The sequence below is a fragment of the Siniperca chuatsi genome, linkage group LG14 (genome assembly GCF_020085105.1).
Source record: "Siniperca chuatsi isolate FFG_IHB_CAS linkage group LG14, ASM2008510v1, whole genome shotgun sequence".
Taxonomy (NCBI): Eukaryota; Metazoa; Chordata; class Actinopteri; order Centrarchiformes; family Sinipercidae; genus Siniperca; species Siniperca chuatsi.
Genome location: NC_058055.1, coordinates 1096746 through 1119673, shown reverse-complemented (window position 1 = coordinate 1119673; position 22928 = coordinate 1096746). Strand labels below are relative to the sequence as shown.

General features: G+C 40.2%; 1 protein-coding gene across 5 annotated transcripts in view; it reads right to left on the bottom strand.

Annotated features, from left to right (window-relative positions):
* Positions 1 to 461: 461 nt before the first annotated feature.
* LOC122888522 (CXADR-like membrane protein) overlaps positions 462 to 22928 on the bottom strand; it is an 84684-nt gene continuing 62217 nt past the window's right edge. For 4 of the 5 annotated variants that reach the window (XM_044223087.1, XM_044223088.1, XM_044223090.1 and 1 more), the window contains 6 exons: positions 14127 to 14284; positions 13141 to 13339; positions 7158 to 7325; positions 4193 to 4315; positions 2758 to 2899; positions 462 to 2302 (listed from right to left, as the gene is read on the bottom strand). In XM_044223087.1, the coding sequence (XP_044079022.1) occupies positions 1927 to 2302; positions 2758 to 2899; positions 4193 to 4315; positions 7158 to 7325; positions 13141 to 13339; positions 14127 to 14284 (1166 nt within the window). In that variant the 3' untranslated portion in view covers positions 462 to 1926. Of the gene's footprint in view, positions 2303 to 2757; positions 2900 to 4192; positions 4316 to 7157; positions 7326 to 13140; positions 13340 to 14126; positions 14285 to 22449; positions 22744 to 22928 lie in introns of those variants that run through there. The other variant, XM_044223089.1, reaches the window with a different exon arrangement.

Sequence of the window (22928 nt, the reverse complement as noted above, 5' to 3'; positions counted from 1 at the left end):
TTTAACTTTGAACGCTACAATTAGAAAGCTCCGTTCTTGGATCAGGGATGTGTATAACTCCCCCCCACCATGCAAATAACTGAAATCAACAGTGTTATGGGAGAAGAGTAACATGGTGGTGAGATTGAAGAATGAGGAATGGAGAAGGTCTGTCAGGTCTGTACTGCTGAACTGGAGATGAGGCACAAGGGCAGGATTCATTCTGTCCTGTGAGTCTTTCCTTGGCTATAGCTGGTATGCAGTAGATCAGATAGAAATTGAGCTCTCCCCCCAAAGAAAACATAAACTCTGATTCATGTCATGGTCCTTGTGAAAGACAACTAATTTGCACTGTGTTGTACTGTCAATAGTACTGTATATGTTTGATCATTACACAGGGCATGTATATGACCAAAGGCACTCTTTGGGGATCATTATTTAAGTTCAAAAGTATTAGGAGTGAAGAAGGCGACAGGATTTTGTCTCTTTACAAGTGATTCAATGAGGCATAAAATTCATTTAAATTCTAAACAAACATTTTAACACGGGAGACTGACTTATTGCTGAGGAAAAAAACACTGTACATAACACATTTCATTTAGCATTAACATTCATACAGTTTTTCATTCTTGGATTAAAAAAGAAGGTATACTACACCGAAAACAGGATAAAAGAAACAAAATGTAAACCATCACAATGTGGCACTTTCTCAATAGGGCCTCTGCAAAACCCTGTAACAATCTTCAAAAATATCAGTGCTCCATGATCCTGTAAATGAAATCTCACATGCTTCTCTGAACTCTCTTTGAACCTTAATATGTCAGGTATGAACAGTATGAACATGAAGTGTTCTCTATGAATCCACTTTTAAACTACTGAAAATTTTTCAGGTGGCACAGAGGAAGCAGAGACAAAGGGATTCAATATAATGTCCATGTTACAGTGTGTGACACAGGTATTGATAGATATATAAAGTGTCCACATGAAGTCTGTTTATACAGTCAGAGCCATTCATCATGTTTATATACTGTAACAACCTACTGTATAGTTAAACTACTTTGATCAGTTCAGTCATAAGTGCAGAGTATGTTAATTTGTGCACAGGTGTAAAGTGGCGGACTGCATATAGGAAGGTGTTCAAGATTGTTAGATTGTTAAAAACATACTGTTGAAGATGTGAATGTTCCTTTTTTCCTATTCCCTTATGAACTACTCTAACCTCTTCAGCTGTATCTGTGAGCAGTCTGTTGACTGAGAAGAAGTTGGCTGTGGCTTAGAGGTAGAGCGGTTCGATCCTCGTCTTCCCCAGCCTGCATGTTGAAGTGTCTTTGGGCAAGATACTGAACTCCAAATTGCTCCCAAAGGCTGTGCCATCGATGTGTATGTGAATGCTTAGTTTCTTTCTGATGAACAGATGGCACCTTGCATGCCTCTGCCATCAGTGTGTCGAATGGGGTGAATGCGACATGTAGTGTAAAGCGCTTTGAGTGGTCAGAAGACTAGAAAGGCGCTATACAAGTACAGTCCATTTACCATGTAATTTCCTCATTTTATCAATTTTATTTGGCTCACACTTTCAACTTCACCTCATCCCATTCACTCCCTGGTTCATGCAATCCTCTTCTTCCATAAGCAACCAACTGCTGCTTTAGTTTCAACACCTCCTTGTCTTTCAGAATCAGTCCATAAAACACTACCTTCATCACAGATGTTGCTCAGGTGACAGTGTGTCAATAAACAACACCAGAAGAAGCTTGTTCCTATATTGTTAGTGTAAAGCAGAGATTCTCCAAGAGTTAAATTGCTGAAACTATCCATTGGATTGTGAATGGTGAGAATTGATCTAGATTATATAACTGGATCTTTTTCATAGTCTAACTCTTGGGTTCTCTGGTTGCCATGTCCTGAGGCTGCCTTGGTCTTGTCCTCTGTGTGATTACATCTCTTCTACACAGTCTGGAAGGCCTTGGTTTGGGCAGGGATCATAACAGGAGTGGCCCCCATGCGGGTTAGGTTCCCAGGACTCAGTTTAGGGGGAGGGATGGGCTTGGAGTTGGAGGTAGACGTGGAGGTGGGTGTAGTACGGGGTTCAGGAGTCTTGGGAACTGTCTGATTGTAGCCAGGTGGAGATTGAGGGAAGGTGGAGGCTTGACAGTTTTCCTTCAGGACCGCCACAGCAGGAACACTGGCTCGTTGGCCTCGAGGCAGCATGTTGTGCACCATGGACTGGGTGGAGGAGGTGCCTGAGCGAGAACTACCAGAGCGGGACGAGGAGAGGGAGTTGGGCTTTACCAGTTTGGCTTTGGGAGCCTCTGCATCCTCCCTGAAATGATCATATGGTTGCATGATTTCAACGAGTGCCCTCAACAAATCAAATTAACATTTACTAGTAGAGTAAAATTGAAATTGGCCTGGATAAATTGTTACTAACACTGCATAGATAAAGTCAAATTCAGTTTGAGTAAAGTGGATGTTAGTCTTAAATTATATCCAGTAAACACATTCAACAAAAGACAACAAAAATATGTTTGCTTTCAACTCTCTTTCTTGCTCGGAGGGGGGAGTCCTACAGTTCATTGCTTCAAATGTACTTTGATGATATTAGTGTTAAGTGAGTTGGCAGTCTGAGACAAGGATTAACTTCTGGAGATGGTGCTGTATATAACAACAAAGATTGCTGGTTTCCTTTGTTTATCATGAGACTGTAAGAGTTCAGGTTGGGGTTATGACCGCATGTATGGTTATGACTGGCAGAGAAAGAGTCTCTCCATTGTATACCTGATTTCATTTGGGGTCTCTTCTTCTTCATATTTTTTCATCTCCTTTTTGCGGAACACCATCCAGATGATGAGGATGATGACAAGGACGCCGAAGGACACACCAACCACTGCCCCTGCTACCACACCCATCCCCCTGATATCTACACACATGTGAACACACAAAAATCGCACAGCACACACACAAACACACATAAACAGTTGTGTAAGAACTTATACTAGAGAGTAAAATAATTACAAATAATGCTTTCCCTAATTTAGAACTGAATCCTTCAAATTGTCACAAGTTGTACCTCATATCCCAATAAATCCTACATAAATTACTTTTATTTGCAGGTGCTTTATTTTCTAACATCCTGCCTTTACAGGCTTAGTGTTTCATCACTTGTGGTAAACTTGTGATTGATGGATCTGATCAATAGTAAGGTCAGTAAGTCATGCTGGTTGCAGCAGCAGTTTGCAATACAGCTGTTCTTTAAGATAAGTGGTAGCCAGTGGTATACAGTACAAGTCAAGACTGCCATGTGAGTCCTAAAATAGTTAAGAGCTAAATTAAACCATTTTCTGTTAAGATGAAAGAGTTTATTCAGAGTGTATGTAAGTGTGCTGATGAAATCCTACGTGATCCATCCAGAAACATCTTGGATTTTACATTCAGTGTATGTGTAGCCAAAGCCTGATATATCTTATTCCTCTGTGCCATACAGCTCTATTAAAAACTCATCAGTGAGCCACACCGTTGCACTGTGACATGTTCCTTCTTTACCATGAACACACACACTGTAGTGTATTTTGGCTAAATGTCACATTCACTGTCCTGCTGCCATACTAGAGCACCAAATGTGTATTAATCCACCACAGAAAATAGTCTCCAACAAATGCACTATTTCTTCCTGTTTCTGTAACGTTTGATAAAAACTACAGTGACCAGCTATTTAAGGAAATTACTGAGCCTTTTTTTTAAAAATTAAACCATATATTTGTGAGGTGTTTTTAAAGATTTACATCATCCGAAGGAATCTATGGGCTTAGGGCTGAGAGCCATAGACAGGGTAGGGAAGTCAGAAAGCAAGTACTGAAACACGGATTAACACATTTTTGGTTTGGGTCTTTTCTTGGGCTGTCTTTCTTTTTACAAGAAGAAAATATAGAGTATTGGCAGCCTTTAAATTTACCTGTAAGTATGACTAAAGATGGTGGGAAACCAATGTATTTCAGTTAACTGATTATCATCATTATTTTGGTTAATCAAGGTTAATGACAGTTTCATTGTAGGACAATAGGCAGTGTGTGTGAAAATCATTTGTAGGTGAGGTTTCCAATGCTGTAAGAAAACAGGAGAAAACATGTGAGCAAACAGCTTCCTCTTCTGAATCAAAAGTTGCAGATATTGTGTCCATTCAGCATTCATTGCTCAGCAAGGTTTTTCCACTCACAGTGCATCTTGACCTCCACTGTGCAGCTCTCTTCTCCCACATCGTTGCTGGCTGTGCATTTGTACACTCCAGTGCTGTCCTTGGTCAAGTTTCTTAACGTCACAATCTCTGGATTTTTCAAATCTGATAGTACCAACAAAGAGAAAATAGGACATAAGAGTTTATTTTTGTCTTATATTGTGGTTTAAAATAAACTAGATTTGTGTTGAATAAAATGTTTGTGCTGTTGAATTAACAGAAATTAGAAAGCAGTGTAAAATACTTTTTTGATGCAATACTTTTGCCAAATGCTTTACGCAAGTCGAAACAGATTTTATTGTCACCTTCTGAGGCTATGTACAGTATGCATATAAGAGTAGTCAGAAGAAGCAGAAATAGAAGAAGTAGGATTGGAAACTCTGTCTAGCTCATGGCAGCAAACTGCTGGAGTCAGTGCAAAAATCAATAAAGTCAAAGAGCTGAAATATAACCACATAGTCCAGCATTTCTTGAACTGAATCCTTGATGCTTACATAGCTGATAACAGGAAACATTTAGCTGATAAATCACAACTGCATCACTGCTAGAAATCTACAAATCTGTCAAGTGTGGTGACACATTACATAGTGTCCTTTATTTTCTGTTTTGTTTTCTGCAGTAGCATTTTGTTTGTATTGAATTTTTAGATTTTAAACGTTGTATTCGTATCAAGGTATCTCATTATTAGATTCGATTGGAGTGTACATAAACCCACTCACTGTTTTAACCACACCCTCGAACCTTGTTCTGGTATACGGCATTCAAAATTGAACATTTAATAGTCTTTCCACAGAATCCTTCATTATCAGACCATTATTTAATAACTTTTGAGCTCCTATTACTAGAGTACATGCCATTAGGCAAAATCTTCTACTCTAGATGTCTATCTGACAGTGCTGTAGCTAAATTTAAGGAAGCAATTCCATCTGCATTTAATTCAATGCTATGTCTCAATATAACAGAGGACTCCAATGCTAATTTCAGCCACTCCCAAATTGACCATCTTGTTGATAGTGCGACACTCTCAATTCTATCGCCCCTCTAAAAATTAAGATAATAAAACAAAGAAGTTTAGCTCCATGGTATAACCCCCAAATCCGCAAATTAAAGCAAACATCGCGAAAACTTGAAAGGAAAGGGCGTTCCAACAATCTGGAAGAATGTTGTTTAGCCTGGCAAGATACTCTTAAAATGTATAGGACAGCCAGAGCAGCCTACTACTCATCAGGAAAATAAAAATAACCCCAGGTTTCTTTTCAGCACTGTAACCAGACTGACAGAGTCACAGCTCTATTGAGTCATGTATAGCCCTTAGTAGTAACGACTTCATGAGCTTCTTTAATTATAAAATTTTAACTATTAGAAAAAACATTCATCATGCCCTGCCCTCAACTGGTACCGATTTATCTTCAAACACAGGAACCTTAGAAACAGCTGTAAAACCTGATATATATATTTAGACTGCTTTTCTCCTATTGACCTTCTTCAACTAACTCTTTCTATAGCCATCAACCTGTCTCTTAGACCCCATTCCAACTAGGCTGCTTAAAGAACTTTTACCTTTAGTTAGCACTTCTTCCCTGGATATGCTCAATCTGTCTTTATTAACAGTCTATGTACCACAGTCTTTTAAAGTAGCTGTAATTATTTATTATCGGGCTGCACAAATAATAGTCCAATAAGACTCTCCAGTTGATCCAGAATGCTGCGGCACATTTACTGACAAGAACTAGGAAAAGAGATCATATTTCTCCAATATTAGCTTCTCTGCACTGGCTCCCTGTAAAATCCAGAATACAATTTAAAATCCTTCTCCTCTCACCTACAAAGCTCCTAATTGTCAGGCACCATCATATCTTAAAGAGCTCATAATACCTCATTACCTCATTAGAACACTGCGCTCCCAGAATGCAGGGTTACTTGTGGTTCCTAGAGTCTCCAAAAGTAGAATGGGAGCCAGAGCCTTCAGTTATCAAGCTCCTCTCCTGTGGAATCAGACCCCAGTTTGGGAGGCAGACACCATCTCAACATTTAAGAGTAGGCTTAAGACTTTGCTTTTTGATAAAGCTTATAGTTAGGGCTGGCTTGGATGAGTCCTGAACCATCCCTTAGTTATGCTACTATAGGCCTAGACTGCCAGGAGACTTCCCACGATGCACGGAGCTCCTGTCTCCTCCTCTCCCTCCATCTGTATGCATTTCCATCCCATTACTGCATGTTACTAACTTGACATCTTCTCTCCCCCATAGTTTTGTGGTTTTTCCTCTCTATCGTCTCTCCTTCTGTTGCTTTCAGCAGGTATTTCTGCCTCCACAGCTTGCAGAGTCCAGATCTGTGATTGTGATCTGCTGCCCCCATGTTCCTGCTACTACAGTTGTTATTATTAATCTTATTACTATTATTATTGTTATTATTCCTATCACTATCATTCCTATTATCATTAATGTATTAATATTATTAATTACCACTACCATTACATTATTATTATTTTAAAATTCTATGTGGAATGTGATCTGCCTCCCCCTTCCCTCCCCTTCCGCCCTCAATTCACTTCAATTCAATTCAATTGGGCTTTACTGGCATGGGAAACAGATGTTAACATTGCCAAAGCATGTGTAAAATAAAAACATACATAAACAGAATAATCTCTCTCTGTCTCTCTCTCTCTCGCTCAACCCAACCGGTAGCGGTGGATGGCCGCCCACCCTGAGTCTGGTTTCTGGTTCTATTTCAACAAGTGCTTGCTCATGGTGGGATTTGCTGGGTCTCTGTAAATAATATTATAAAGAGTACAGTCTAGACCTGCTCCACAGGAAAAGTGCAATGAGATAACTTCTGTTATGAATTGACACTATATAAATAAAATTGAATCGAATTGAAAGGCAAAAATCTTGGTATAATCGACAGGCAGACACATACTCCAGTGTGCGAGTGTGAGTGTACTTACCGGTCAGGGCCAGTGGAGGCAGCTTGCCAACATACTTGCCCTTGTCCAGTACCCTCTCCCATTTGTAGTGGATGGGATCAGAGCCATCAGCAGACTTGCAGCTCATCTTTACATCACCACCCTCTGAAAGTTTGCCCTCCATTAAGCACTGCGGCTTGGATGGCTTCACTGCAGATAGACAATCAGATATGAACACTACATGTTGTTTCCTCACCCACTTTTCCCACTAAAGATTTATGCTCTCCACAGGCTAACATTAGGGGCTGAAGCATAACAAGAGAGGATCTCCCTACTGTAGAAATGTGGATTAGTGTTTGATTTTTGTTGCAGTACATCCTTCCCTCAGGAGCAATTTGGGGTTCAGAGTCTTGCCTAAGGACACTTTGACATATGGGCTGGGGGAAGCCAGGATCGAATCGCTGACCTTTCAATTGGTGGACGACCCGCTCTGCCACTAAGCCACAGCCGCCCCTTGGCCACCTGGATGTAGACTTGTGAGTGGCATCAGAGGAGCTGCTTGGTGACGGATAGAAATGAGATGTTTAATGGGTCAGTTCACAGTCGTTAGCTTCTTCTAATCTTCTACTGCCCATGCATCTGAACTAAGTCAGATGGTACTAGAAGACCTGCAAAGTTAACAGATAACCTATGTGTGTCGGTGGTTGAATTAACTGTACAGGACAATGCATTTGGTAGTGTCCCTTGGGATAATGTGAGTATTCCTTGTAACTTTGATAAGGTCTCCCCTGTTAAACTATTTGAACTTTGCATGTCCACTTTCCCTTTGTAACAACTAAGACCTTATATTTGTTTCTAGAAAATGTTTTTCAGACAGATATACTGAATATGATAAGGTAATTTCATAAACTGTCAACAAAAGTTATGATCCTTAAGATTTTCATCAAATCAAAACCCATTTGATACAATTTATGGTCAGCAATTTTTCTGCAGTAGCCATTCAATGTATTTACGTTCTGTAATTATCTGTCAATATAATAGTTTTTTCAGTACTAGACTCAGATTGCCTATCTAAGCAAGAGGGATTCACAGTTGTTGGGACCACTGGCACTCCACAGATGAATTCATTCATTTGTGGGACTTTAAAGGTGGGGTATGCAATTCTGGAGAAATCCAATAGCATGACAAATACCTTGATCTAGAGCAAACAACGACACAGCAAGTAATGTTACTAATGTTAGCTAGGTTGTAGGTTATCTTAGCTAGGTTGTGGGTTAGCAAACTGTCCCTACAGTTGCTGTTGCGAAGCTAACAGCCAGAGAGGAGGAGACATTTACCAGAGCCAGCAAACCAGCTCCAGACAGTGATACTCAAGTCCCCTGCAACTATAGCTAACATCACAACAACAGCATATCTTGGCAAACGTCTGTGGGCAAGTAATTTAATGTTACCTGACACACAAATCATGGCTGGAATAGTATTGTTTATTTCCCATTAACAGAGTCAGGGCTGTGTACAAACACTATAGTTTTTTTCAGTGCATACACTGAACAGAAAGCTAGTGGACTGTTAAGAGATATTAGCTGAATTTGACAAAAAGATGTGTATTGGAATAGAATCACATACCCCACCTGTAACTGAACTTTAATTAGGAGACCGCACGCTCTTTTATTCTTGTAAACAAAGGAGAGCCATTGAATTCAAGTCTCCCACAAAGTATTCACATCTAGGTAAACTCACCCCATGGACTGAGCTTCCAGCTACCATTGGTCAGTCTGACCTGTGACCTGTGACCTGTGATGTCACCAAGTCAATAAAAGGATCAGCGGCCATTGTTCTCTCTTTTTTCCTCCTGGCTTCATCTATAGCACTACTGCTCAGCAGCAGCTGTCCACCAATGTGGTCTGCTTGGAGCAGACACACAGCACAACCAAACTCTCTTTACAGCAGCAACACGAGGGCCTGCATAAGATTTCTGCAACAATACTTAGTACAGAAAAAACAGGACCAAGACGAGTAAAAGATATTAAAGCAAATCAAAGCCTTGCATCTTCAGTTGGCAACCACACAGAAAAAGATTGAGAAAGCAAGCAATAAGCAAGAGAGTAGAGAAACCAACAACATGTCCAGCAGGACATCAGCACGTAGTATAGCCCATAGTCACGCACCTTACCCATGGCATAAGGACTTGTAAGTATCTGGCTAACTCACCTTTTCAAGTTGTTAAAGGGTTTCCAAAACTTGAGATTGTAGACGCAGTAATAAGAGCAATCTCCCCTGGCATGCAACTTCATAGCTATTTGGAGGGGAAAGCTAACTTGACTGTACCAACATTAAAAGGGACACTATCTTCTCACTACCAGGAGGAGTGCCACCGATATCTATAAGCAGCTGACCTCTGAGGTTCAGGGCATCAAAGAAACCCCACAGAACTTCCTTATTCGTGCTCTTGACCTAAGACAAAAGATCTTAGGTCATGTTGTCATCTTGATCATGTTTCTTCACACTGTTGTTTACTGGCCTGGCCTGTAGAGTGACAACATCAAACGTGATATCCAGCCGTATCTTGAGCAAACTGACATCTGATAAATTGTTACTGGAGTGAATGAACACAGCATGTGCCTATGAAGCAGAGAGGCAAAATAAGAGAAAATTGTTAGGACAACAATGGCCTGTCACACTTAGCCCAGTGACGCTCCTATTGGAAAGAACAAAAAACCGCCAGTTCAACAAAACTTGGGTAAAATTTCCTCTACTGTACTCTCTCACCAAGACTACATATTGACTTGCTGTTCAGCTTGACCCCTGAGACAGGGAATACTGATCACCAAGAATACATGAAAAGATGGAAACAACAGATACAAGAGGCATACAAGGTCATAACTGAAAATACAAAGTAAGGAGTTCTGTGTTGCACGAAGGTTACCGGGTCCTTGTCAGGAATATGACACCCAGAGGGGGAACAGGGAAGCTGTGGAACTACTGGGATGATTGCATCCACAAAGTCATCCATCAGGTGGGAAAAGATATGGCAATATACGAAGTACTGCTGGAGAAAGGTAAAGTGAGAGGAAGTAGAATTCTGCACCGTAATCTACTGTTGCCATGTGACCTAGAAATCCTGTTAGAACCTGCTAAACTAAAGAGACAAATCACAGCTCAGGCCAGGGGAGACAGGGAAAAACCAAACCGAGGAGATGATGATGATGCAAGTGATGATGATGACTATGGTACTATTATATTATTATATGTCCAGCCTCTGCCTGTGATGCAGGATGCTGATAGGGATCACAGGACCCTCACAGGATGCAGAGCATCAGCAACAAGACACATGTCAGCTGCAAGAGGATCCGAACGGAGGAATAGCTGAAGAAAGAGAAGACATTGGACCAAAGGGGGTGATAGTTCAAGAGGAAATTGCCCTGGAAGAGAGGATGCCAGTCACCAGTTCAAAGTGAAAACATCAATGAAACAGAACAAGGATACCAGCAACCACTGAGAGAGTTTTCAAATATAACCAGCTAGGCAATCCAGTTTGTACCCACCGGTGCCCCATGGAGCAACACAAGCCACAAGTTCATGGATGATTCGCATACAGCCCTTTAACTACCAGCCTGTTGTTGTACATGAGTACCGAATGAAGAGAACCTAAAAGACTACTGCACATATATACTGACACTTTAGTGCTAACATACACACTCACTCTATATATGCATGGACTCTTAAGCAAGCTGAATGCTCATATGTATACAAACAACATGTCTGAATGATTGACTGAGCAAAAAGTGTTATATGAACTTGAACTGTTTTTAAACAGTAGTAACCTGGTAAAGAGTATAAACTGCTAGTAATGAAGTCTCTGTTTTGAAGGGGAGTGTGTAATGGATATGAAAATGTGCACTGAATGTAAAAAATGCATTGTGTCAAGAAGGCACTCTAATTTACTTTCTTTGCTTTGAAATAACAGTTTATTATGTTTCCTTATTTCTTTAGTTTAATGAACAGTTGATATCTGTAATCGATTGCTCTGGCCTTCTGGGTTTGCACTGGACTTCCGTGTTTTTCCTGTAGGGGGAGTGTGTTGCTCGCCGCTCCTTCATTACACTTTGGACTTGAAGCAAGCAACATTGTGTCAGCTTCATTTCTTTCAGGGGCATAACACATGCATGTACCAACTGCTTTTACTGTGTCCTGCTGTTGAGTGGAAAACTACTTGCACTGTGCTCAGCATGAAATCAGATCATATTTGTAATTATTATTATTGACTGGCTTCTTTATTAAAACAACCTGAGTTGTGCGCTGTAAACAGATACACCAGCTGCTGCAACAGTTTGCTGTAGTATTGAAGCACACTTGCAGTCTCACAAATTAACCAGGATAGAAATTAACCAGGATTAAACCCATTCCCAGTCCTGATGACCAAGAAAGTATCTTCAATTTTATCTCATAGTCTTAGAACAAAAAAAGTATGAGAGGTGCTTCCATTCGGGCAAATTTCTTGCTACAGTGTCTTGGCACAGATTTGGAGTTTAGCTATTTTCAAGTCATTTATTTAGAAATTTCTCTCCTTCTCTCTCTCTTGCCAGTGGTTGGTGTCCATGTCTGTCATGTGTTGCAAGAAAGACACACACTGACCAGTGGGAACAAAAGACAGAGCGAAGGCTATGCATTTCATTAGCCTGGCAAGCTGATGGTCAGTTATGGATGAAATGCAGAAACCACAAGCTAAATGGGAACTTCACTGAATCCCTAGTAAATTCAGGTAGGGCGTTTTCATTCTGGGAACATTATGACCTCGTATGATCTGAATCTTTAGCTGTTGTGACATTTTTAGGGTGAGGTGACGTGTGAGACCATCACCCTCCCCCCCTTAAAGAACAGTTTTGTAAACAAACAAATGTAGCTTTCTTTGACACCCTGTCATGCTTTCAATGCACTAGACTGCATTTGCTCATAGACATGAAAATCCACTCTGACATTTCCAACATTCAATCAGCATGGTGATTTGATTGGCTGTCACCTGTGTCACAGCTCAGACTAGCCTGATGGTAATCTGACTGGCACAGCATTTACTGCTGCTATTAATGTCTGAATCACATATAATAAACAGGAGGCAGATTTTATGTAAAGCACTGCAGAGGCTGCTTAACTTAATTAGAGTTGCCTTTCATACTATTGTAACTTGTAACTAACTAGTGTTATCTTTGGTTCACAGGGTTGGTTTAGTGAGAAAGGAGAATGAGGAAAGTTACGCTTAGTATGCCACATGTATGCTTGACATCTGGTATAAAGTTGGAAATCTTGAGAAAACTGGTACACAACCATTATGTAAGTCCTGAGGATCAGTGTGGTGGACCAGAGATTGGAATTGCACTGCTATAAGGACAGACTTGATGCTTAATGTGTGAACGTCCAGCTGCTTCTGGGAAATGGAGTGACTTCAGCAGACTGAAAGCAATAAATAATTTAAAAAGGGGTACTACAATCTGCTTCTTATGGAACTGTCTGCATTATAGATGTTTTAATACCAACAGGTTGTGCAAGCAATGAGAGTCAGCTGATCGAGGACGGGGTCTTTCAACTGAATTTCAAACGTGGTGCTGCACCAACTCTGCGCTATGACCTTTCTAAAGAACTGCATAATTAGCATGTCAAATGCCTAAAGAGGACCAAGGATGTGTAGAAATACTAAATGATGTGTTCTTTATTTGTGCATGTTTATCCTATTTCATCTACTTAGCACAATAAGACAGAAAATCACAGAGGATGAGAGCCACAATTCCTTCCAATTTACTCTTTCATATTCTACTAGTATACAGTAGCTCCACAGGTGAAATCATTAGTCTGAACTTTCAAATACACACTTTGGTCTTTCAGAGTGCCACAGTATGCTGCACTACATTTAATGACTGCTCTAATGCTAAGAGCTTTTCGGTTTCATGACACTTCCAGTTGTACAGTGTTCTCATGAGTCCTCTCTCTCTGTGTTTTTTCTTATTGAACCTAAGTGCTGTCTGCCACTTACCCAGCACTATGAGGCTGATGGTGCTCCAGTGGTATTGTGCACCAGTCTTGACTTTGCAGCTGTACTCTCCTGAGTCTGTCAGAGACAAGTCACTGATCAGCAGAGAGGCATCGCCTTTTAAGTACTCTCCAGCGAAGGCTACACGGCCACGCTCTGCTTCATTGGGGTCAAAAACCCGTCCAGCGAAGTAGGTAATCACCTGGTGGGGGAAGTGAAATAGGTGGGTGGGTTTGTGATGGGGTAAACAAGGTAAGACACATAAGTGCAACAATGTTGAACTTCTATATGACAACTAGCAATTAGATTTGTACAGAAGGCCAGAGAGGACATGGTTAAGATAATTTATGTATTTTTATGTACATTTTAATTTTCTTTTTTCATAATCATGACAAATTTTGTAATCACAGCATAATCTTAATGATGAGAAAACATGGCACTATCTACGAACAAAATGTGTTAATATTTATAGAATTTAAATGTATTTGCAAAGAATCAAAAAGTACATTTAGTTTTGCCTAAGTTTAGCTGTGGCTATGTTATGAGCTAACTTTCACTTTATTTAGCTATCTTGCCGTCTTCAAGAAAATTATACATTTCTATGGCATAATAATTTTTATATGAAATAGATATCAAAATGTCAGATTCCAGTCTTTCAATTTTTAACAAATATGTAATAATGTTTGCTTTGCAGGGCAGTGTTGATTCTCATACCCTAAATATACTTGACTGTGACTTATTTTTACACTTCCCTCCGTGTCTGATCTCGTGGCTCAGCATTTATAATGTAATGTAGACTTGAGTCTGACAGCCTATTAGGCAATTGGGTTATTTTAATTATACCAATGTCTACATTAATGTAGTGTTGACTTACTGATCCTAGCTATGCACATAAAGCTCTAATGAATATCACATATAATAACAATTACAGTTGTCATCTAATGTGTTCCATGCTCAATAAACATTTAACCTCTTGGAGAGACACTTACCACTCTCTGCTTGTTGGTTGGCTTGAGAAGCAGCCACTCAATGTCCAGAGTGGGGTCATCACCCACCCAGAACTGATGGTGGCAGGGCAGCGTGGCATTGTCTCCAACAACCCTCTTCATCTCTATCTGGGCGCATGTTGTCAGCACACCCAGCAGAACTGTAGAGAGACCATTCCAAGATTACTGTTCACTACACCAGATAATAGATAATAGATATTAATAGAATACAGTTTCAAGTATAAATCAGACAACAAACAGCACAAAACAGTTCAGTGTAACTTGGTTTCTAAGATGAAAGTCACCAAGTAGTTGCTCTATGACCAACTGAATATTTCTGACCAAATGCACCAGATGCAGGTCAAGTCAGCTTTTAAAATGTCGAAAATCAGAGCTCATGAGGAGCACTTGAAGGTAACATTTCAGCTGAAGATTTCATTCAAAGCAGCCATTTTGCTTTTCATACAAACACACACTCATTTCACAAACATGACATTTAATCGACAATGACAATTTGTGCCATGCAGTTCTATAGATATTCAAATATTTCCATGCAATTGAAACATATCAAGAAAAACAGCCCCCTAATCCATAAAGTTACAATACAATTGTTATTTGCATTAAACAGAATATATGAGCCGTGCCATGCCAGACAGCAGATATAGGAAAGATTATCTGCTGTAATGGATTGTCTTTAAGTTGTCTCCAATTGCCGTAGATTGAAGGTGAAAATGAGGCATTTTATTATTTGATCAACAGCAAGAACTTGAATCAAATTATCAAACCAGTGAAGACACACCCACAAACACACACACACACACACACACACAAGCTAACGCAGGTTACACTAATAATAAGCCCAAAACAAAGACGATACATGGTACAATGGGTAAGATCCAGAGGGTATATCACTGGCACAGCTGACTGGGGTGGAATTACCAAGAAGCTAAGGATGAAAGCCTGAGCTTCCAGTTGTTTCCCCTTTTATTTATTTATCCTTCCTTGGACACTGATCAACTGTATGGACTGTGATGTCCTGCTGGCTGGACACATTTGTGCCTGGTGTGGGAGAGCAAAAATAGAACAGGAAAATGTGTCTGTGTGTGTGTGGAAAGCCGCAGTGTGTGTGCATGTTGTGGCTATCGGCTATGAGGTGTCAAATGATTTAGCCAACTAACGCACAGTACCTTCACCGCGCACCTGCTACAGCTAAAGTGTGTGTGTTGAGATTTAGGTAGGGCAGATTTGGTTATTAGCAAAATATCAAATATATTTATGAATATTAGTAAATTAATAAATTATTAATATTATCAAAATTATTAATATGGATTATAATTACAGGGCACCACCCTGGGATCGAGAACCAACAACCAAATGTGAAAAACAGTCTCAGAGGTGGCTGTCCACTTAAAAATGCTGATATTTAAAGTACTACCTTACATAAATAATGGTGTACAGTGGAGGGTGAATCCAAGCACTGACCTTCACAACCAGCTGTTATTACAACATATACACAAAATAACGACAGGCAACTGCTCCTTAAATAGGTACAATAGCGTTTATTTAACCTTAGCACTGATTAACAATCAATAACTTCAGCCAACAACCACTATCATCTATTCCAAACACAAGAGGCAAACAACAATCAGCAAGCATATAGGGTGTGTGTGGGTGCGTGTGTTTCATGTTCTTATGGGGACTTTAACCTGAATGCACACTACCCGATGGGTAGGATATCTAGGGGTGCATATAGGTACGCGCCCAGATATCTTTTTCAACTGTATGTGTGTGTTGATGTGGTGTTTGCATGTTACATTTGGTGCGCTGCAGCAAACGCCTACACACCAACATGCCTAACCTAGAATTTATATCAAGAAAGTTATTGTGTTTTACTATTCCACCAGGGGGCATGTGACTTTTTTGTGAAAGCTGCTTGATCTTCATCTCTCTTGTTTACTATGCCGGTAAATCTGATTGAATTATTAATTATTTGGTGCTCATGGTTTCCGTAAAATGAACTGAACAATTGAATTGTGGAGAATCTAACTGATCTAAAGATGTGTAGCAACTCTTTATTAATCTTCATGTAAAATTCCAGGGGAGACCTTCCATAGTCATTTCCATTTCAGATGGGTGTTGCGACAATAAGAAGCATTGTTCCAGAAACTTGTGCCGCTATCTACAAATTCTTGTGTGACCAGTACCTGAAGGTAGGTCACCCTGAGTGTCTGAGAATCTGAGTGGACTAGGGCTACACCTCAGGCTTATTGTACCAAAGGGATGCTGCTTAGCAGTGAAACAATGTAACCTGTAAACCTTTAAACAGTCAAACCACCAGGGCATTTTTCTGCGTGTTTTTATTGCGATTGTTGTCATTGATAAATATGTTAAATAAATAATATTTACAACAAATAAGTATGTTGATAAATTGATATATAAATATTACATGTATTATGTATTACATGTGAGTAGGTTGTAATTGAATTAATTTAAATGAAAAAAATTATATATTGCAAATACATACAAATATATATGTATACTGTATATAATAAATGTAAAGGATTTAAGGTGTACTATTTATACTTTTTAAAATTCATAACTATATTTATGGTTCTACAAGCTATATATTAAAGTTAATAATATATTTATCTATATACAGTTACTCAAAACCTTACCTCCTTATGGTGATAGTTAGAATGTAGAATGGTTGAGAAGACATGTTTACATATAGCCATTAGTGAATTCATCTTTGTGTGGTGGTTGGAACATTGAACTGTAAAAAATCTGGCTGGACTGATAGTGAACAAAACCGCTGCGGATCAGTTATGGCCCTTAATTCCCTCTCCAGATACTGACAGGATGTGATGTGTCAGCTGGAGATGTATTCTGGTGTCTCTTTTCTAAAATCTGCAATGTATTGGTGATGCACTGAAGGATTTCTTTATCATCATCAATAGTGTCTCTCTTCCCTTTTTTTTTCACTGGTGAAGGGAGAGAAGGAGGGATGAAGGTGACTCAGTTGTCTCAGCTATCTCTTGTGTGGAGAGATTTCCTCTATGTCTTGTTCCTTGTCTTGGGCTTGAATGAGGTTCAAACTCTATTCCAAAAAAGATACCATTTCCTAATTGCATAGGCACTTTGGATGGCAAACATATTGCTATATGTCCCCCACCAAACAGTGGATCAATGTTTTACAACTACAATACGCTCACGCATGCTGATGTGCTGCGTTAAGTGTATTGCCTCATTTCTAGTCACCGGTGTTTGTGTGTTACTAGTAGCGTATATTTGCTGCTCTAGCTCATCAAAGTTAATTTTGTTTGATTCCTTATTATAGTGACTAACTATCTGCTATACATTTAAACATACACTAGTTCTGCTCAAGCAGTCATAGCTCTCTCCTTTTAACGATTTTCTCGCTAAATCCCACAGTTTACACACTATTCAATTTTACTAGCTACCGTTCTTTAGCTTAGCAGCTACCAATGACTTCTCTCTCTCCCTCTCACTCTCCTGCTGTCTCCTGCTCAGTGTGTCAAATGTTTAGCTATTCCTCTGCCTCCTTTAGTGATAATGGTAAATGTAATAAATGTAGTTTATTTGTAGCAGCTAACGAGCAGCCGGGAAACCAGGGAGGCTGGGTGACTGTTTGAAGGAAGCATAGCCCTAAGCAGAAGCCCACGTTTCTAACAAGTTCTCCGCGGGTGTGTCGCTGAGTGGGGAGATGCTGATTATTGGCAGCTCCATTTTGAGAAACGTGAAGTTAGCGACACCAGCGACCATAGTCAAATGTATTCCTGGGGCGAGAGCAAGCAACGTTGAATCCTATTTAAAACTGCTGGCTAAGGATAAACATAAATACAGTAAAATTGTTATTCACGTCGGTGGTAACGACTCCTGATAGAGTCTGTGTGTACATATGCAAAGACAATATCGGACTCCGTAGTTTTCTCTGGACCCCTGCCAAACCTGGACCTAAACCATGACAACTCAGAGTTGAGACCAGGAAGCAGAGTTGCAGTCCTACACACGCGCTCTCTACGCTTCCAGAGCAGTTACCTACCCAAAACTCCTTAGTGAGACGATGTCTGCCCCCCGACAACTTAAATTAATAAAACCAAATGTTGACAGAAGAGGCGTTATATATAAAAATCTAAACAAAAATGCTGAAATAGCACAACAAAATAGGAGAATTAAATGTGGACTCTTAAACATCAGATCTCTGATGTACTAGTGAACGATTTAAAATCAGAGTATCATATTGACTTATTTTGTCTTATTGAAACCTGGCTGGGTAATGAAGAATATGTTGTGGCTACATGAATCTACTCCACCCAGTCATATTAATACTCACATTCTTCGAGGCACTGGCTGAGGAGGTGGAGTTGCAGCCATCTTCGACTCAAGGCTATTAATCAAACCTAAACCTAAACTAAATTAGAACTCATTCGAAAGCCTTGTTCTTAGTCTTTCACACCCAACCTGGAAAACATGACAGCCAATTCTATTTGTTATAGTGTACCACGCTCCTGGTCCATATTCTGATTTTTTTTCTGAATTCTCAGAGTTTTTATCAAGTTTAGTCCTTAAAACAGACAAAGTAATTATTGTAGGTGATTTCAATATTCATGTGGACATTGAAAATGATAGTACTGCGTTTATCTCATTATTAGATTCAAATGGCTTTTGTCAGAGTGTACATAAACCCACTCACTGTTTTAACCACACCCTTGACCTTGTTCTGGTATGACTGATTCTATTGCCCCTCTAAAAAAGAAGATAATAAAACAAAGAAGGTTAGCTCCATGGTATATCAGTTGTGTGACTTTCTAAATAATAGTTTATTTGAGGATTTTCATTCAGGGTTTAGAGTGCTGCACAGAACAGAGACAGCACTAGTGAAAATGACAAATGACCTTTTAATTGCATCAGACAATGGGCTTGTCTCTGTACTTGTCTTGTTAGATCCTAGTGCTGCATTCGACACCATTGACCATCACATTCTGTTACAGAGACTGGAACATTCAATTGGCATTAAAGGAACTGCACTAAGCTGGTTAAAATCCTATCAATCAGATCGATCTCAGTTTGTACATAATGGTGAGTCCTCCATGCACACCAAAGTTAGTCACGGAGTTCCACAAGGTTCTGTGCTTGGACTGATTCTATTCACCTTATATATCCTTCCTTTAGGCAATATTATTAGGAAACACTCCATAAACTTTCATTGTTATGCAGATGATACCCAATTATATCTATCGATCAAGCCAGATGAAACAAACCAATTAGCTAAACTTCAAGCACGCCTTAAGGACATAAACACCTAGATGACCTGCAATCTTCTTATGTTAAACTCTGACAAAACTAAAGTTATTGTACCCAAACACCTCCGAGACTACTCTAGATGGCATTGCCCTGGTCTCCAGCACCATCATAATGAACCTCTGAGTTATCTTTGATCAGGATTTATCCTTTAACTCCCTCATGAAACAAACTTCAAGGACTGCCTTCTTTCACCTACGTGCAAAATTCAGGCACATCCTGTCTCAAAATGATGCCGAAAAACTAGTCCATGCATTTGTTACTTCTAGGTTGGATTATTGCAATTCTTTATTATCAGGCTACAAGAATAAGTCCCTTAAGACTCTCCAGTTGATCCAGAATGCTGCGGCACGTGTACTGACAAAAACTAGGAAAAGAGATCATATTTCGCTAATATTAGCTTCTCTGCACTGCCTCCCTGTAAAATCCAGAATATAGTTTAAAATCCTCCTCTCACCTACAAAGTTCTTAATGGTCAGGCACCATCGTATCTTAAAGAGCTCATAATACCTTATTACCCAACTAGAACACTGCGCTCCCAGAATTCAGGGTTACTTGTGGTTCCTAGAGTCTCCAAAAGTAGAATGGGAGCCAGAGCATTCAGTTATCAAGCTCCTCTCCTGTGGAATCAGGTCCCAGTTTGGGAGGCAGACACCATCTCCTACATTAGAGTAGGCTTAAGACTTAGGCTTAAGACTTTCCTCTTTAATAAAGCTTATAGTTAGGGCTGGCTTGGGTCAGTCCTGAACCATCCCTTAGTTATGCTGCTATAGGCCTAGACTGCCGGAAGACTTCCCATGATGCACATCTTTCCTCTCTCCTTTTATCCCATTACTGCATATTACTAACATCTCTCCACCGTAGTTTTGTGCTTTATCGTTTTCTCTCCTTCTGTCGCTTTCAGTAGGTCTTTCTACCTCTGGAGCTGCAGAGACTGGATCCTGTGTGTTTTCAGGAGGTGTTCTTTACAGCAGTCCCTGGAAAAGATAACAGCAAATGTACCCCAAACAGCTCCTATTAATGTACATTGCGAGCCACTGCCATTTTGTATAGTGGCTGATGAGGCATTCCCTCTGAAACCATACCTGCTGAAACCCTTTTCTAAATTTTTAACTATAGGCTTTCAAGTGCACACAGGGTGGTTGAAAATGCATTTGGGATCTTGGCTAACCGCTGGCGTGTTTTCCTAAGTACTATTAGTCTATATACTATAAGGTAGTATTGGCTTGTTGTTTACGCAACTACTTGAGAGACGAATATGGAGGGTTTTACTCTGCCGGAATCATTGACAGGGAAGAACCAAATAATTCCAGCCACTTGGAGACAAGACCATTCACTCTCCTCAGCACCACTGCCATCATCCACAAACCCTACTGACTATGCAAAGCCGTGCAGGGAGAAGCTTAACCACTACTTCAGTTCTGAAGCTGGTGCTCTCTCCTGGCAATGGGAACTGTGAGCTATGTCTGAAATGTTACATTTTTTTTCTTCACATGGTTTGCTAGGGAAAAAAAAGTTGAGTTGTTGAGTTGATCACACATTCCTTCCTTCCTCCCCCTCTCTGTGACATTAACTGTCGACATTCATATTATGTAAGTAACATTAACTCGTACATAACTGACACAAAGTAACTGACATAACTGACAACTTTTCTCTACACAGGATATGATTCAATCAAATTACATAACACATTCCTTCCTTCCTCCCCCTCCCTGTGACATAATGAAACTGACAATGTTTCACTCGTAACGTTAACTTATTATCGTAGAAAAGGTTTCAGTCGTAGTCATCTGGACACTGTTTTCAGAATCAAGACGTTTCGGCTCCCATCCGGAAGTCATTCTCAATTGTGAAAAAATTGGACGGGAACTGGAAATTTAAGCTAATCTGAGTTACATAAGCCCTGCCCTCAGGAGGGAATCTGCCTGAGTATCTGTTAATAGCTAGTTTCACCTGAAACTGACCTAATAGTTTCAAGATGGCCCAGTGATCAGTAATCAGGCCTATTGTTCTCTGGCTGCATCTACTTCATCACTGTTAAGTGCGTGATTAGCATGTGATAGGCGTGACCAAGGTGATAATACACTCTGATAGACTTTGGGCAGATTAAATCTCAGACCACCATTTCTGTTCAAAGAGGGTTCTCTTTCTTCACAAAAATGGCTTCCTTGACGCCCGTTCAAACCAACTCTTCTCTCTACTAAGAATCTTCACCTCGCTGTCTTCAAATGTGTGGTTTGTAGCTTTTAAATGCAAATGCACGGCGCTCTGTAATCCTGAGTTAGCGTGTCGTCTGTGCTGATAAAGTCTTTTGTGAAGTGGCTGTTTGGTTTTGCCTATGTACCGTTCTTTGCAGTTTTCCTCACTGCACTGAATGGAGTAGACAACATTGCTCTGTTTTTGTGTGGGTAACTTGTCCTTAGGGTGAACGAGTTTCTGTCTTAAAGTGTTGCCTGGTTTAAAGAAGACAGGAACATCGTGCTGTCTAAAGATCCTTTGTAGTTTTTCAGACAGTCCAGATACATTAGGAATGGAGACACCGTTCCTTCTCGGTTCAGTTACACAGGCTGAGAGTGCATTCTGGACATGCCTTTCCTCTTTCTTCTTCCCCTCTGAGCCTGTGGGCACTTCTTTGGCTCTGTGTTGTAATGTCCGGATTACACCCAGCTTGTGCTGTAGTGGATGGTGTGAGTCAAAGAGCAGGACCAATTTTTTCACAATTGAGAATGACTTCCGGATGGGAGCCGAAACGTCTTGATTCTGAAAACAGTGTCCAGATGACTACGACTGAAACCTTTTCTACGATAGAACACTCCTGGACGAATGAGGGACTACACCGTTAACTTATTATGTTAATATTTATTGCCAATCTTTCACTCGAACGTTATGTAACATTAACTGTTAACCATTATTTGTAGCGTTTTTGTCATTAGCTTATTTAGGTTGCAACAATCTTGTATACCTCACAGTTACAAGTAACACAACGTTAAACTAGCCCACTTACCAGTAGTCCGTGTTTTTCAACAATTTCTTCGATTGCTTTCATCCGGCTGTTTCAGTTGGAAAATCGCTGAGATGACACATCATACAGCTCTTTTTTTGATTCCCACAGCTCTACCAAGAGTTCCAAGGTCCAAAACAAAGCCATTTCAGCTAAATCACCTCACTCAACACAACAACGACAAGAAATACTGAGTTTACTATATGCATACTCTTCTGTCGGGGGATAATTGTCCATTTGAAAGCATGGCAAACTGACCAAACTTCATCAATTCTAGACAATGCTTGTGATTCCACCAGATGCGCTGCAGCGCGTCCCAGATGCCAGATGCGCTGCAGCGCGTCCTCTCTGCTCTGCTCCGCGATGAATAGTCACAGTGGGGGGATACCAGCGAAGTGCCCTAAAGCGCTGCCTTTCAGCCCCCATGTTAAAGCCACCACACATGGTCAGTGGTGAAACCGCTTTGTGCTGGCTGTGCCATT